Consider the following 17,368-nt stretch of genomic DNA (forward strand, 5'->3'; position numbering starts at 1 on the left):
TTTGAATAAAATTACAACAAGGTATGATGGGTGAAAAGCAAAAGGAGATGGTCATGGGACAAATAAATAAACATAAGATGGGTTGAGAGGTGGGTGAAAATATGAATAGCAGAATCATTACCAACAGCTGACATCTGGAAAAAAAATGGAGCCAGAGGTTATGATCTGAAATTGTTGAGCTCAAGGTTGAATCCAGCAGCTGCAAAATGTCTAATCTTGTTCCATCAAAAGCAAGAACCCCTTATGGTGGCTGTAATATTGCACTTCTGAATTCTGACATATTTTTGAGAATATAATTTTCCTGTTCTGTATCAGTCAGCTGTGGAATTTCCATAGAGAGGCCAGTTGATAAATATTGCATTGTTTTCAATGAAAAATGTATAATCAATGGTTGCAAATTGCAAATAATCTAAAATTTTACAGTGATGCAGAACAAGGCCAGCAGCGCGGGTTCAATTCCCGTACTAGCTGAGATTATTCATGAAGGCCCGCCTTCTCAACCTTGCTCCTCGCCTGAGGTGTGGTGATCCTCAGGTCAGGTCAACCATCCCCATCAACCATCAACCAGGTCAACCAACCATCCCCAGTCAGCTGTACCCCTCAAAGGAAAAACAGCTTATGATCATCTGGGACCAATGCGACTTTACCTTTACCGTACGAGGAATATGCCTTCTTAGGGACAGCTGATGGTGGGAGCATTATTCACATCATTATTAGATTTTTTGGATTGATGAAACTGCATTTCCCCCCTTCCTTCCATCAAAAGTTCAATGGTATTGTTGAAGTGCATGGTCAAGTTCAGTGTTAAGCAGTTTGAAAGTGGATAGTAAAAAACAGGTATACCATTGTATTTGATTAGTAAATAGCAAACAGGTCTCTTTATATCCACTGCTCAAAGAAAGTCTGTTTTTGGCACTGATATTAGTGAATCCTGTTTTCTTCAAAATTAATATACTATTCCGAGTTGACTCTCAAGATAAATCCATACTTAATCCAGGCATAGGATCGTAATGTGCCAAATCACCTCCCGTTCAAGTCATTATATATACAATACCTAGATGTCCAAGCATAAAATGTTGTCCATTTATTCATGCTCTTGATTTATTAGCATGCTGAATTTTGTCAGTCATCTTTTGTACAGTTACAGCTTCTTGTAAAACATTGCGTACGCTGAAGTATTTAATTTAAATTCAATTGCAACATGAATGACCAAATAGACTGAGGTATTACAAGTATTATAGATTCATCATGTTTGATAAACACACATTGTAGAAACCTTGATCTAAATATTATTTTTCTATTGGAATGGCCCATAAGTATGAAGAGTTAATAGTTTTCACATCAACCTTCTTTTAGAACTGATCAAAGTGAAATTTGTGCCATAAAATTATTTATAATATGTGCAAGCTCATGCCTGTTAAAATGTTCCATTAAAAGATAATCTGATCATATTGTACTGCTACTCGTTTAAAATATTTTTGGTTCAACAGAAATACTGCACTGATGTGGTTAGAATAACAACTGTAAAGTACATTTGCTATCATGTACATTATGTGCATGAGCAGAATATAAGGCAGTAATCTGTAAGCTGAGTTCAGATGATGAACATTAGCTGGTTTTACATTTTCGGATAACATTTAAACCACTTGATCTGGTTACTGCCCTAAGCTTCTCTGGGAAGTCTCAGTTTCCTTGATATAATTAGATTTAGTCCGACTGCAAAATATTCAGGTGTTACTCATTCAAAGTGTTATTCCTGGACCATCTTCAGTCTGAAGCTCCAAGTTTTGGAAGCTTGAAAATTTACTTTAGTAACTGTCAAAAATGTAATTCAAATCCATCAGGATTCGTCTCTAATATAATGTTTAACACACGTTTTATAGAATTTCTGCAACGATCAATATAATACTGCAAAAGTGCTCAGCTCTGATGTAGCTAGAGTTCATGAAGCTGTATTGTAATTGTTATATATTTTTCTAGTTTTTTCAGTATGTCATTACTATGTTGTGGGCCACAACACTTTCAAAAGTGTTAAATCTACCAGCTTCATTTTTTCATTGTGGAAGAGTGCCATCACTAGGTCTGTATAGTGAGAAAAATATAGTTATATGGCATTCTTTGAGGTAGCTCCCTGACAAAGAAAGATACAAACAGCTCTGTTCTTGTCTAAAGATTGTTTCAGTAGCATCATCTGTAAATGGTCTTATTTTGTTTGCTACATTAAAATGATGAATAGAATTTTTTGTGTGGTTTATAAGGTAGAAAACAGCATTACAGATTTTCTATTCAGTCGCTCTTTAGCTGTTTGGATGGCAGCTAGACATGAACTTATCTCCATAATCTTACAACTACCATAAGAGATGAGTAAAAAAGGCCTGTACTATAATAGAATCAAACAATTTTTCTCTTTTTCTTAGGCTGCCAGGACAATGCCAAGACTTGGGTCTGCCAGTTCCTGATTACTTCAAGAAGTGGATTAATCTCAAAAAGGTACTTTGAGTAGCAGGCATCGTTTTTAAGGATGAGGTCTTAAGAGATGCTTAATAGCCAATCCCATTTGCATTGAAATGAGGAGTTGATGGCTCTAAGCCTGGTTTGATTCTGGTACTGGGATCTTCTTTTTGTGTCACTGCTAAATAGGATATTATGTACCATTTGAACTCTGAAGTTTCTCTCTGCCGTAGCTGTCTTGTAAGCATGTGTTGCCTTTGGGGTAATCAGGAAAAAATATTATGTCCTTACAATCATAGGGTTTAGGAATATTAAAATGTCTTGGTGCATATGCAGTGTTATTTTGATTGGTATTTTAACCTTTGACTAGCCTATAAAGAAATTCTCTCTTCAAGCCAATATTACATTGCTGAAATTTAATTCAGAAATCATACCAGATAATAGGAAGACAGATAATGTATGCATGAAGGATATTATATTTGGTCTAAATGCAGAGAGGCCAGGACTTTGTACTTGAATAATAGCCCAGAGTGACTTATAATCTGCTGGAGAGAAATACCTTACTGTCAGTGTAGAGAGGAGAAGTCTTAAATCAGGGAAGAATGAAAAAAAGCTTGAAAGTAAGAGGACAAAGGCACAAGTCTTCCATTAACCCTTAAACGACATGCAGTATTTTTGGTTGGTTGTCCTTCCAGGACTGGAACACTTACCTTTCCACCTTGTTTCACTGTATGCATGCTTTCAGGTTTCATATTTAAAGATGTGAGTGGGCTGATATCATTAACCATTTTAACCTTTTGTTTCCTTGTGCAACTTTATAAGCCTGCTTCTGCTTTCAGTACGATGGTATTTATTACTATTCATGCTTTACAAATTACTAAAGGCAAGCAATGTGAAACGTCATTGTAATAATAGACACTTGGAATAGTTCCAAGACTGAATCATCAATATTGTCATTTTTAAAAATTCCTCTCTTGTTCAAGAGCCTTTAAAGTCTTGACTGACATTCTTTAAAGTTGAGTTGCCAAATTAAATCATCTACTGTTCCATTGGAGTAACTTTTCTATGCATCGATTCCCTAGTTTGCTTAATGATTTTAAAAATAAATGGATGTACATTCCCCATTGGAAAAAATGAAAAATCGCCACTGGGCTTGTTGAGGGCAATTGTTTGTGGAACTACCACATATTTCAGGTTGGATTTCAGTCCTACTAAGACACGCAGCATGCTACTGTAAATGAGGGAAGTTGGTTTAAATTATAAATGTGTTTTTGAAATACTTTCTTTGACTGCATTATCAAAAAATTACCAAGAGTTGACTCTTGTAGTAACAAATGTATTTTTCATGAAGAGAATAATTAATTTTATTTTGCTTTAGTATCTCAATGCTGAGATATTCATTGACTGCATGTTTTACAATTATAGAAGATGATGACTATCATTATAGCTTTTTTTTAAATTGTAGAAAGTGTTCAGTTGCATTCAATTCAGCTAGTGACTAAATATCTGAATTTTGTATTAGTAAGTGCCCCCTCCTTAACCCTTCAGTGTTCGTCCTTTCTCGTCAACCTTTCCTGAATATTGACTGGAGGTTGACTCTGTCAGAAAGGGTCAGCAGCTGCATAATAACGTGGAGATGAGGAAGGCACTAAGCAGAGTCCTGATTAACATACAGCTAAGAGAGATAAGAGGGGAGAGCTTATGTGTCACTTTGCAGATGGCAAGCAGCCGTTTTGACTACAAATTTATAACAGTGAGATCCAGAAATTGCATCGGCAGAGGGTAGGATTTGTCAGTAGGCTGACTGTTCCCTACGTACACAATCAGCTTGCATGAAATAACACACAGAAAATCCTACATTATTCATGTACAACTTGTTTTCTTTTATGAAAGTGAACAAAACATTGTGCATTGTGCTTATTGCCAAGATGACTTAGTATTAATATAACACACAGTAATCAGGCAGAAATGTATTTATATTTATACAATGTAGTGAATCTAGGCAAAATATAATCAATACGATAAACTTTATCCACATATCTCTTTTGAGGGTGTTTTAAAGAAATTATTAAAGGAGAAGGAGTTTCTTAAGCAGTGTTTTACCCTAGAAAGCCAGGCAGTGAAGGATACTTCTGGAGCTTATGCTTTTTAATTACAAAGGTACACATTACAGATATGCACCTCCACATCCAACAATCACAATCAGTCAATTTTTGTATACTGTGCGGCACAGTAGCATAGTGTTTAGCACAGTTGCTTCACAGCTACAGGGTCCCAGGTTCGTTTCCCGGCTTGGGTCACTGTCTATGCGGAGTCTGCACGTTGTCCCCATGTCTGCGTGGGTTTCCTCCGGGTGCTTTGGTTTCCTCCCTGAGTCCAAAGATGTGCAGATTAGGTGGATTGGCCATGCTAAATTGCCCTTAGTGTCCAAAAATGTTAGGTGGGTTTACTGGGTTATGGGGATAGGCTGGAGGTGTGGATTTAAGTACGGTGCTCTTTTCAAATGGCCGGTGCAGACTTGATGGGCCGAAAGGCCTCCTTCCGCACTGTAAATCCTATGATTCTATTTTGGGTTGAACCAATTAAACTAAATTAAACAAACTGAGGGACACATTAAAAGAGCAGCCCCTTAAAGCATCAAACAAAAACGAATCACAATTGAAACTTAAAACATGAAATGAAAATGTGATTAAATGGGTTGATAAAGCACCCAATGCCCGCAGTGCCCATCAGATTCTACATGTTCCCTCTCCAGGAACACCTGGCTATCATTTAGCCATGGTAGCGGGGCAGACATTTGGGCTGCACGATGACCCTTCGATTGCCCGCTGCCTGGACCTTTTTATGGTGCGTTTTGCCAGGCAGGTTCAGGAGGAGGTGGTCTTCCTTCCCTGTCCCTCTCTGCATCGGGTGAAAATTCTATCAATTCCAGAATTTTCAATTCACCCCTAGCATGTCATGCAAGTGGATCAATGTAGAGGCACATTGAATATGTTGAAAATGGAAGGATGGGGTTCGAACATATCGGCGGGATTCTCCGACCCCCCATAATGTCGGAGAATCGCCAGGGGCTGGCGTGAATCCTGCCCCCGCCAGTTGCCGAATTCTCCGGCATCGGATATTCGGCGGGGGCGGGAATCGCGCCACGCCGGTTGGCGGGCCCGACCGGCAATTCTCCGGCCCGCGATGGGCCGAAGTCCCGCTGCTGGAATGCCTGTCCTGCCGGTGTGGATTAAACCACCTTTCTTACCGGCGGGACAAGGCTGCGGGAGCGGGCTCCGGGGTCCTGGGGGGGAGCGGGGCGATCAGGCCACATGGGGTGCCCCCACGGTGGCCTGGCCTGCGATCGGGGCCCACCGATCTGTGGGCGGGCCTGTGCCGTGAGGGCACTCTTTTCCCTCCGCCTTGGCCACAGTTTTCACCATGGCCGATGCGGATGGGACGCCCCCCCTGCGCATGCCCGTGCGGGGATGTCGTCAGCAGCTGCTGACGCTCCCGCGCATACGCCGACTTCTGCCGGCCGGCGAAGACCTTTCGGCCCCGACTGGCGTGGCGCCAAAGGCCTTTCCCTCCGGCTGGCGGCGCGCCAACCACTCCGGCGCGGGGCTAGCCCCTTAAGGTGAGGGCTTGGCCCCTAAAGGTGCAGGGAAATCCGCACCTTTGGGACGGCCCGGCGCCGGAGTGGTTCATGCCACTCCATCCCGCCAGGACCCCCCGCCCCGCCGGGTAGGGGAGAATCCCGCCCCATGCAAAGCACAATGGATTTGTAGTCCATTGCAGTAACCTCTCGGCCACCTTGTCTTACTACAAACTTCAATGGTACATTTTTTGTTTCTCCTACTAAATGAGCAATATTCAATGATGTGTCTATATATTGGAGCACAAGAGAATCATCAGTAATTACCCATCACCTGAATACAAATAAATATTTAATTACTATACAACGAACAGGCAGTGCGGATTTAGGAGGGAATTCTAGATCATGGAATCTGTGTGGATGAGGGTATGACTAATAATAATAATTTTTATTGTCACAAGTAGGCTTCAATTGCAATGAAATTACTGTGAAAAGCCTAAAATGATAGATCAGAGAGAAGGCATTGTGTTCAAGCAGCTGCAGTTCAAAGAATGGATAGTTCACAATTGTGGGGTAGATGTTGGGCTGGAGGAGGTTGCAGAAGTCAGGAGAGTGAAAACTTTACTTTTACAATATTGAGGAATTCGAAGTCCATCTAGGTCAGCAAGGGCAAGAGTGAATGGAAGTTAGTGTTGGATATGATGTGTACAACAGAACTTTGGATGAACTGAAGTTTATAGATGGTGGTGAATTGGAAGTCAGCCTAGAAACCATTGGATTAACGTTTCAATGTTTTCATCCAACATTCTTTGGTCTATTATTTTAATCCAAAAATAGAGAATGTTTTGAGTTTCAGTGGGATGATACTTGTCCTAAAATAGCAAACCAAAAACTGTTTGAAAAGAATGTTAAGCACAGACTGGCGACACTGGACGAACTGACGAGGAAGTGGAAACTAGCAAAAGGACAGGAAATGAGATGTCGAGGCCACACTTAGGCAGCTGTCCTGGACAAGTGAGCTAATCTCGCCAGCAGGACCGGCTCCTCACAGATCGAGGCACTATTTGGAAGGCTGCCCCTATCTCCAGACCCCCATTTTCTGGGACCCTCAAACTCCCACTCACACCCAATCTTATGGGAAGGCCCCTGGCACTATCAATCTGATACCTCGGCATCTCGGCACTTCCACCTGGGCACCCTGGCAGTGCCACAATGCTGGGCTGGCAGTGCCAGGGAGAGTGTCAGGGTACCACCCTGTCCTGTCCCGGCCATCTGGGGGTCTCTAATGGCCTGCGAGACACCCCAAAGTGCTAAACGGCGCCCTGGTGAGGTCACACAGGCGCGGCCGGTGACTCCTGGGCACCAGGTTCATTCGGCCTCCGTGCATTTCAATGAGCCTAACGGCTCATTTAATTATGCAGATCTGGATCTCTTCCAGCACAGGCGAGATTCAGATCACGCCAGGCGGAACGAGTCGGGTGACTTGCGATCGGCCCGGCGCAGAGCCTGATCTGGGGCTTTCGTGCGATTCAGCAGTTGCGTCCAGATCCCCGCCGGGCATAACTCAGTCACTGAATCGCGTCCATGGTTTTAACTATTTCACTCATGGGAAGTCAAGTTTAACACTTGACTATAAGTGTTGCCTAGATATATGTTTTTTGTATTTTAACCTCCATCTACTGATACACTTGACGAGGTGCCACATAAAAGGTTCCTGCACAAAATATGACCTCATGGTGTTGACAGTAATATATTAGTGTTGACAAAGGATTGACTAACCAACAGACAAACATTCGGGATAAATGGGCCTTTTAAAAAATGTGTTCATGGGACGTGGGCGTTGAGGGGGCAGTTAAGAGTTTGTAGACCAAACCAGGTAAGGGGGCAGATTTCCTTCCCTAAAGTGAAACAGATGGGTTTTTACGACAATCGGCAATGGTTTTATGGTTATAATTAGACTTTTAGTTCCGAATTCAAATTTCACCACCTGCAGTGGCAGGATTTGAACCATTACTCTGGATCTCAGATTTACTAGGCCAGTGACAATATCACTATGCCACCGCCTCCCCTGAAATTTTCAGATTGGCAAACTGTAACTAGTGGAGTGCCAGGGGGATCAGTGCTGGGGCCTCATCTAGTTACAGTTTATATTAATGCTATAAGGGACAGAAGGTGCGATTTAACTAAACGGGCACAAACTCCCATAGCGTGCGTGTTTAGCTAAGGTGTTTCCTGGCGCTTGCAGTGCTGAGAAACACAAATGATACTTGGGTTAGATAGGATGCCTCAGTAGGCAACGTGTGGCCGAGGCCGCATATAGCCCCGTTTTCTGCCCTGAGGAGCTCCACTCGCCACAACTTCTCAGTGCAGCGAGATGGCGTCCGGATCTCTGGAACCCCCGACGTCACCCCCGACCCCCTGAAGCGGCAACTCCGTATGAAAGGGTGCTCGGAGTACCCGCATCGCAACAAGATCCACGCAGGACACCCCTGGCCCGATCGTCACTGTGTGAAAAATGCCAGGGTGGCACATTGGCAGTATCAACCTGGTACCCTGATGGTGTCTCTTCCAGCTGACAGTGCCACCTGGGCACTTTGGCAATGCCGAGGTACCACCTTGCCCAAAGGGCATGCACCTGGGGGCCTCTGATCTCCTGGGAGATCCCGATGAGTGCTGTTCCGCCTGGCCCCCGTTTGTGGAGACCAGGACTGAACAGTGCTCGCCTGAGGTCTCCGAGGCAAAGGGCATAGACCCCAAAGCTTTGGGAAACTGCATATTAAAGTGAGACTAGCTGTCTCGCTTTAATGTACAGATGTGCTAAAATGTGGGCGGGATTTACATCACAACATCTCGCGAGATCTGATGTGATTTCGCTAGGCGTTGCGAGCCGGGTAGATCCCGGGAGCGGTGTCTCTTGGTATCTATCAGCCGCGTTGCGGCATGTTGCTTTTCGAGTGCAGCATGGCCATTCGATCGCGCCCAGAGTGTGTTGCAACCATGCAACCAGATATACTGAAGGTAGGATAACAGTTGTAACAAGGACACTCAGGGCAGAATTCTCCCACTTGGGATGAAAGATGGGATTTTCTGGTCCTTCCCGCCGGCGAGATCTTGAAGGCAACCCCCTGTGCTGGGTTTACCGGCAGCGGGATGGGTGAGCCACACAGAACGGCGTAGACATTGACGTGACCAGATGATCCTGCCAGCGGCCAATGGTGAGCCATCTCCGCTGTCAGAATTCATGTCAGTGGGGCAGGCAGAAAACATCGTGGTGTGTTTCCCACTGTGGAAACTGACATGAAACTAGGCATATCTTCTGGACCCAACCTTATTAATTATGCAAATGGGGATTTTATGCCATGGTGGGGTTGGCATGATGGCATGAGTCCCACCTTCATACCTGGGTGCTATATTGAAAATGTACGCAACATCACAGAAACAACGTTGAAGAATGAAAAATAAATTGGAACACCCTGAGACTGGAAGATGGAGCTCCTTAGTGACACTGAATCCGGAAGATCCACCTGTAGATGCTTAACCCATCCACCGCAGTGTTCCGGAGTCCAGGGGTTCAGGCGGCCTCCATTCCAAACTCTGGAGATAGCCCCAGGTGTTGTGCAGGTGGATCCCAACTTCTACATGCCACATTGTTCCAGATGTATTCTGGATCGGCATGTTTTTCCGTTAGTGTTGCGGAGAACCGGATGTGGGCACAAGATTTTGGTCGGCCGTCATTTGCATTCCATTAATGGGATGAAAATCAATTTCACACTGGCCTCCAACTATTTCCCTATCTGTCATGAAAGACACCTGTGGTAGATCCTGTGGAAAATTCACTCCGGCATAAAATGAATTTTTGGACTCCTGCCAAAATCTCCCGTGGGTGATGTGTGAGGACATTGAACTATGGAGATATTAATGTTGGGAATGTGGGTTTTTACGGTGGGTGGATACATGCATTTAATGGTCACAGTTATGGAGTGGGTGAGTGAGTTCTTTTTGACTTTTTCCTCTTTTGTTACTGTGGTTTTCAAGGAATTGTGAGTGAGGGGCCGTTGGGGAAGAGGGGGTAGGTCCGGGCCTTGTGCGGGGGCCACCATACCCGCTGGTTGGCTAGTTAAAGGGAGTGCAGTGGGGTTCGGGTTTTGGAGGTAATGGGGGGGGAGTTGGTTGGATTTCTTTTGTTTTAGTTTGTGGAGGAGAGGAGGGAACCTAATGTGGGCGAAGTTGGTGTGGCGCAGTTGGGAAGGAGGAGATGGCGATGAACATCTTGGGGAGGCCCAAGAGGGAGCACGGCGTGGACCTGGGGGAGCTGGTTAAAGATGGATTGTGGTTGACTAGCAGGGGTCAGGGGTGGGGGGGGGGAGATAGAGAGCCCCCCCTCCCCCAAACCCCACCACCACCACCACCACCTCCACCGGTTGATTATGTAGAACGTCCGGGGCTTAAATGGCCCGGTCAAAAGGTCGCTCGGTTTGGCTTATTTAACGAGTTTGAAGTTGGATGTTGTGTTTTTGCAGGAGGCGCACCTGAAGGTGGGGGACCAGACGAGGCTGAGGAAGGGGTGGGTGGAGCAAATGTACCACTCTAGGTTAGATATGAAGAAGAGGGGGGTAGCGGTGCTCATTAGCAAAAGGGTGGCTTTTGAGGTGGGCAGTGACTGATCCGGGGGTAAGATTTGTGATGGTAAGTGGGATGCTGGAGAGAACCCCCGTGGTGCTAGTGAATGTATATCTCCCAAATTGGGACAAGGTTGATTTTGTGAGGCTGGCCATGGCAAAGATTCTGGACCTGCACACACACCGGCTGATTATGGGGGGTGATACAGGGTTGGATCGATGGTGCCCTAGATCCCAGAAGGTTTCATAGAATCATAGAATTTACAGCGCAGAAGGAGGCCATTCGGCCCATCGAGTCTGCACCGGCTCTTGGAAAGAGCACCCCACCCAAGGTCAATACCTGCACCCTATCCCCATAACCGAGTAACCCCACCCAACACTAAGGGCAATTTTGGACACTAAGGGCAATTTATCATGGCCAATCCACCTAACCTGCACCTCTTTGGACTGTGGGAGGAAACCGGAGCACCCGGAGTAAACCCACGCAGACACTGGGAGGATGTGCAGACTCCACACAGACAGTGACCCAAGCTGGAATCGAACCTGGGACCCTGGAGCTGTGAAGCAATTGTGCTATCCACAAGGCTACCGTGCTGCCCTTCGGCGAAGGGTAAGGAGTTGTTGGGGTTTATGGAGCGTATAGGTGTGGTAGACCCATGGCATTTTCAGAGGACGAGGGCAAAGAAGTTTTTGTTTTTTTTCTCACGTGCACCGAGTGTACTCCAGTATTGATTTCTTTGTTTTGGACAAGGCGTTGGTGGCGGGGGCGGTAGGGCTGGAGTACTTGGCAATTGTGGTCTCAGACCACATGCCGCACTGGGTGGATTTGCAGATGGTGCGGGAGGGGGCACAGTGGCCGCAGTGAAGGCTGGATGTGGGGTTAATGGCGGACAAGGGTGAGGGTGAGAGTGGCCATCCAGAATTATGTGGAGCTGAATAAGACGGGGGAGGTAGACATCTTGAGGGTGGTTCAGAGGTATTCAGGGGCGCCATATGAAGTGTTATTAAAGGAGAGGCAAAAGCTCCAGATGGAGTTTGGACTCGTGTCTACGGGAAGGTGGTGGGACAATTGCGCAGAGCCAGGGGGGTGATATATGAGTTAGGGGAGAAGGTGAGTAGAATGCTGGCACATCAATTGAGGAAGCAGGTGGTGATGAGAGAAATTGGGAGGGTGAGAGTCGAGAGGGGTATGGTGGTATGGGAGCCGGAGAGGATCAGTGGTGTTTGTGAGGCTTTTTATCGAGGTGTGTATAAGTTGGAGCCCCTGATGGAGAATGAAGGGACAAGACGATGTCTAGATAGGTTGGAGTTCCCAAGGGTTGAGGAGGTGAAGGTGGAGGGACTGCGGGTCCCGATTGGGCTGAGGGTGGTTATGGACTGTGTGGGGTTGATGCAGGCGAGGAAGGCCCTGGGCCAGGATGGATTCCCAGTCGAGTTAAAAAGTTTGGGACAGAGCTGGGGCCCCTGCTGATGGAGATGTTTAATGAGTCAAGGGGGAGGGGTGAGCCCCCCCCCCCCCTCCCCCCTCCATTGTTGACTCAGGTCTCAATTTTGCTTATCCTAAAGAAAGATAAGGACCCAGAGCAGTGTGGGTCATATTGTCCAATTTCGCTGCTGAATGTCAATGCAAAGGTGTTGGCTGTGCAGTTAGAGGTGTGTGTGCCGGGTTGATAAGGGACGACCAGACAGGGTTTGTGAGAGGGCAGCAGTTGTCAGCGACTGTTCGAAGACTGCTCATTGTTATTATGATGCCCTCAGAGGGGCGGGGCATTGAAGTGGTTGTGGCAATAGATGTGGAGAAGGCGTTAGACCACGTCGAATGGGGGTATTTGTTTCAGGAGATGGGGAGGTTTGGGTTTGGACAGGGGTTTGTGAATTGGGTTTGCCTGTTGTATAACGCGCTCAATATGAGTGTTCAAACAAACAAGGTCAGCTCGGGGTATTTTGAGTTGCACCGGGGACAACTCTCTCCCTGCTGCTCTGCTTTAGTGATTGAGCCGTTGGCAATGGCGCATAAAATTCGAAGTGGTGGAGGGGCATCGAGCCGGGGTGGGGTGGGGGAGGGGTGTCGAGCACTGGATTTTGTTGTATGTAGACGACCTCCTTTCGTATAAGTTGAACATGAGGAAAAGCGAGGTGTTTCCAATCAACGCATGGGAGCAGGAGAGGAGGATATGGGAAGTGCCATTTTGCTTGGTGGGACGTGTTTCCGCTACCTTGGGATACAGGTGGTGCAGAGTTGGTTCCAGCTGCACAAGTTGAATTTGGCGCGGTTGCTGGCGGGAATGAAGGAGGACTTTAAGAGGTGGGATGTGTTGCCATTGTCGAAGATGGGTTGGGTACAGTTATGATGGTGGTGCTGCCAATGTTTTTGTTTGTGTTCGAGAACTTCCTTATTTTTGTCCCCAACACCTTTTTTAGGAAGGTATGATTATGAGGTTTGTGTGGGTGGGGAGGGCCCTGCGGGTTAGGAGGGTGTTCATGGAGAGGGAGTTTTGGGTTTTGTTTGGTTTGGGTTGTAGTCTCTCTGGTGGGGGGGCGGAGGAACGAACGGTTGGAAAAAGAATGCGGATGCCGTGGTGGTAGGCAGGTGAATGGGTGGTTTCTGGGGGTGGGGGGGGGGGGGGGGGGTTGTGGATGGTAAGGTGGGGTTGGAGCATGTGTTTCTGTTGTCCTTTTGCCGGTTTCTGTTTGTAAATATTTAAAAATACCTTCAATAAAATGTTTTTCAAGAAAAAAATTATTCTCTCCCAATAATGTGTTAACAGTGGTAATGCAGTGTTTCTTGTGCTGGCCAGTGGCTTGGTATTTGAATTGGGACCGGTTTAGCTCAGTTAGCTAGTTTGTGATGCAGACCAAGGCCAACAGAGCGGGTTCAATTCCCATACCAGCTGAAGTTATTCATGAAGGCCCCGCCTTCTCAACCTTGACCTTTACCTGAGGTGTGGTGACCCTCAGGTCAAATCACCACCAGCCAGCTCTTCCCCTCTAAGGGGAAAGCAGCTTATGGTCATCTGGCACTGTGGTGACTTTATTTGAGTACTATAAAAGATATGGAAGATAAGTACACTTAGCAGCTGAACTATGGTTAAATAATTCTGGATTTCATCCATACTAAAACGCTAATGTATCAACTTTGTCTTATTTTAAAATAAAAGGTTTTGTGTGTCAGCACAGTCTACTTATTATGATTGCGCAGTAGTGTGCTTGATATGTATTATTATTTAAGATTTAACAAGTGTTGTATCAGAAGCAGTAGACCTAAATGCAGTATGCAGCAAGTAACAAAAATATTATGATGGGAAAAGAAAACTTATTTAAAAATATTTCAGCACTCAAGTAGTTTTACCATAATAAAATTCTACATTCTAAGAATTGAAGTCTCAAAGATGCACTATCTGAGCCATTTAAAAAAAACCTCTATAAATAGCTGCAGTGAAGATGCAAAAGGTTACATGCTGGAGTGGGTTGACTTCAAGCTGATTTAAAGGACTCTGCTTTTGCCTGCTGCTTTAATTATCCTTCTGTCCTATAGCTATAACAGATTTATTTTAAAGAAGGTTAGTTAAGCAGTTCATAATGGGGATAAGTGGGGAGTCAAAATAAAAGGTATGCTGTTTAACAACTGAAGCTCTTCAGATAAGGACCTGTTCAAACTGCAAAGATCTTTCTGCATTTTGATGACAGCTATTGAATCCTCCATGATTTACCAGAGGACTAGTAGAAGTCATAAGGCCCTTTACTGAGCTGACCTAAATATAGCTTTTAGCCACCTTGTCTAGCTGTGGTAATTAGTGGAATTGCTGCAGTGGAAATTAGATGTAGATTGAACAAGAAAAAAATAGTCCTTTAAATGTTTGGAAGTAAGTTTGTATTCTCTTTTTCATAGAATCACCAAATGTTATAGCACAGAAGGTAGTAATTCAGCCCATCGAGCCTGTGCCAGCTCTTTGAAAGAGCTATCCAGTTCGCCTCACTTCACTCCTCTTTCCCCACAGTCTTCCAGTTTTTTTACTTTTCACCTATTATATACAATACACTTTAGAAATGTTACTATTGCATCTGTTTCCACCACTTTTGAAAACAGTACATTCTATATAACAAGAACGTTTGCTAATTATCTTAAATTATCCTGTTGCCAATTTGCACCGGAGTCGCCAATAATGTTGCTCTTTTTAATGAGTGGAATACTATTCCACCAGCGTCACCAATAATGTTGCCAAATTAACTAGATATGGCAGTTATTAATGATAATATTGCTTTTCAGAGTCGCCAGGTATCAAATGATACCACCACAAGGCTTTACCAGATATCAATCAAAAGACTAAACAACCAGTTAGTCAGTTCAAGTTCAAAGATGGTTTATTTACACACAAGGATTACTTCGACATGCAACATAAAACACTACAAGTTAAACTACACCTAAAAACTACAATAACCTATACGTAACGTCAGGGCAACCAGCTCTTTGCAGATGAACAAGGCCTTTGTTCGGATCTTGCGTGGCTGGGTAGAAGAAGTGGCTTCGTTTCTGCTGGGCTCATCCGTCTGGTAGCGATCGTTGGTCTTGATCTTGTCTTCTGGTCGTAATGCTGCACTTGGTTTTAGGCGTAGTGCAGGGCCAAGAGAGATGGAACACATGGCTGTGTCTCTTTTTATCCCTCTGGGATTTGGCGCTCTTTGGGGCGGTCCTTAGCTTTGGACCCAATAATTCGACAGGCTTCGATCACTGCCTTCGATTTTGGCCAATAAAGGGGCGGGTGCCTTGATGGCTGGGCGTGTCCTGAGCTGTCATTGACCTTGGCTGTTTGGGCTTTCTTAGCAAAGGGAGTGGCACCGGTTAGTCTGCATCTGTATCGGTTACCTGAGTACAGTCCTTTTGTTCTGGGGAAATGGGCCATTAGAATGCAAACGAACGCTATCTGGGTTGCAAATACACACACAAGCTCTGCATGTGTCTGAGTCCTGAGTTGGCCATAATTCCGATGGTCTTTTGCAGGTGGCCATCTGAGATGGCTACATCCCGTCCTCTTGATCCTGAACGTGAAGCGTGGTGGGATCACACTGTTGATCCCTCATCCGTCCTTGGTGTGCCGGTTACCCTTGGTCAAGGACAGGTTCTACACTACTCTGTCCTATGTTTTGGAGCATTTACCTACGTTTTATTAACACATCATACATTCATAATCTCGAAGGGGTCACTATAGAACATTCAACTATTACACATTTAACTTATTCGCACAAGGGAATATCTAACTATCACTATCTCAGCTACTCTCATGCTGCTGGCAAATATAAAAAGGAAGTTGTGTACAATACAAAAGTTTTAACCCAACGGCAACATCACATTTCTACTTAACTTCTCAACATTACAGAGGTGTACAATCTTTATTTTTATCGATGGTTACATTGTTTGTTGGGTTGGGTGAATTCCGAAGAAGGGGGCTGGGAGTGTATATATCAGGGAGCGGGAGGCTCTTTTTCGCCATTTGCGGAGTCTAAGTGTCTGGCTGACACTGCAGATTATCGCTATCACCAGAAGGGCCTCTACTGTATAGGAAAGGGAATACCATTTAACAATGTTTTCGCACCAAGTGGGGGTATCAGTGTTTATCTCTATGTGTGGTGTGGTGTCCAGGCTAGGGGTATCATGTTGTGTGGTCATGTTCGGGGCTGGTGTGGTGTAGGGTACAAAAGCTTGTAATGCGTGCAGTTGTAGGAGTCCAGCGATGATCACAATGAACGCCATCAGTCCTCTCTTCATATTGTCTTCTGTTTTTCGTTCTTCGTATATTCCTGGGGGTGCAAGCATAATATCTGTTATTATCGTTGGTTAACATCTCGTTTTGTTTGTCTTTATCTCCTTAACTTCAATTACCCATTAGAATCGTCACCATGTGTGACTCCCACATTTTTCTTTTGAAATAACCTATTTTGGAGAGACAAGAAATGCAAATTTTTTAAGTACAGAGACTCTCACAGCTTGTGGTCGATGCTTGGAGTGGGCAGACAATTTCTTCGACCAGTCTTCCTTAAATCACAACCATGGGAGGTTGAGGCTTATCTTAACTCGTCAAATTTTAGGGCGGCCGGTTTTATAAAGTTTCTTCGTCCCAGGGTCCAGAGGTAGTTCACGTCTAGCAGCATATATGTGGCAACGAAGTGTGTCAAACATGTAAATAGCAGGTGGGGAAGCGACCAAAGAGTCGCGGAAGGTAAAGATTTGACTGTACAGACAGTGGCAATGGCATTCTTTAAACCACAATAAGAGCAGAGAAGGGAAAACTAACACCTGCCAAAGACAGTGAAAAGTGAACCATTTCCGAGTACTCAAAGTGACGGGAACATGAGGTGCGTGTGGGCCGCGGCAGGGCAAAAATGGGTGGGATTCCCGGGTAGGGCGGTGATCAGTGCCGTTGCTCCACTACCCGAGCTTAGCTGACCGGATGTATTTGGGGTCCTCAGGCAGGGCGGGGATTAGTGCCGTTACTCCCTATCTGGGTGACCGAAACGAGCGGAAAGAATTTGTAACACATGTGAGATCCAACAATTGTTCTTTTCACGGCCATTGGTCAGTAAATGGCGTCGGAAGAGTAGCTGTGACTGTATCAAGAAATTGGCTGTCAGGCCGACATTAATTAAAACCATGTAGCAATAAGAAAGAAAGGAGAAAATAAAAGGAGGGCAGGCTCCATCAGTAAGTATGAAATCTATGAAATAA

General features: G+C 45.1%; 1 protein-coding gene and 1 long non-coding RNA gene across 4 annotated transcripts in view; one reads left to right on the forward strand and one right to left on the reverse strand.

Moving 5' to 3' along the window:
* The window catches only part of LOC140426248 (ERI1 exoribonuclease 3-like), a 632,563-nt gene that overhangs the window by 114,091 nt on the left and 501,104 nt on the right, over positions 1-17,368 (forward strand). For all 3 annotated transcript variants that reach the window (XM_072510772.1, XM_072510770.1, XM_072510771.1), the window contains exon 6: positions 2,418-2,490. In XM_072510772.1, the coding sequence (XP_072366873.1) occupies positions 2,418-2,490 (73 nt within the window). The remainder of the gene's footprint in view (positions 1-2,417; positions 2,491-17,368) is intronic.
* Positions 1-17,368, reverse strand: part of LOC140426249 (uncharacterized) — a 125,161-nt gene that overhangs the window by 73,079 nt on the left and 34,714 nt on the right. The gene's annotated exons all lie outside the window — the stretch shown is intronic.

The sequence above is a fragment of the Scyliorhinus torazame genome, chromosome 7 (assembly GCF_047496885.1).
Source record: "Scyliorhinus torazame isolate Kashiwa2021f chromosome 7, sScyTor2.1, whole genome shotgun sequence".
Classification (NCBI taxonomy): Eukaryota; Metazoa; Chordata; class Chondrichthyes; order Carcharhiniformes; family Scyliorhinidae; genus Scyliorhinus; species Scyliorhinus torazame.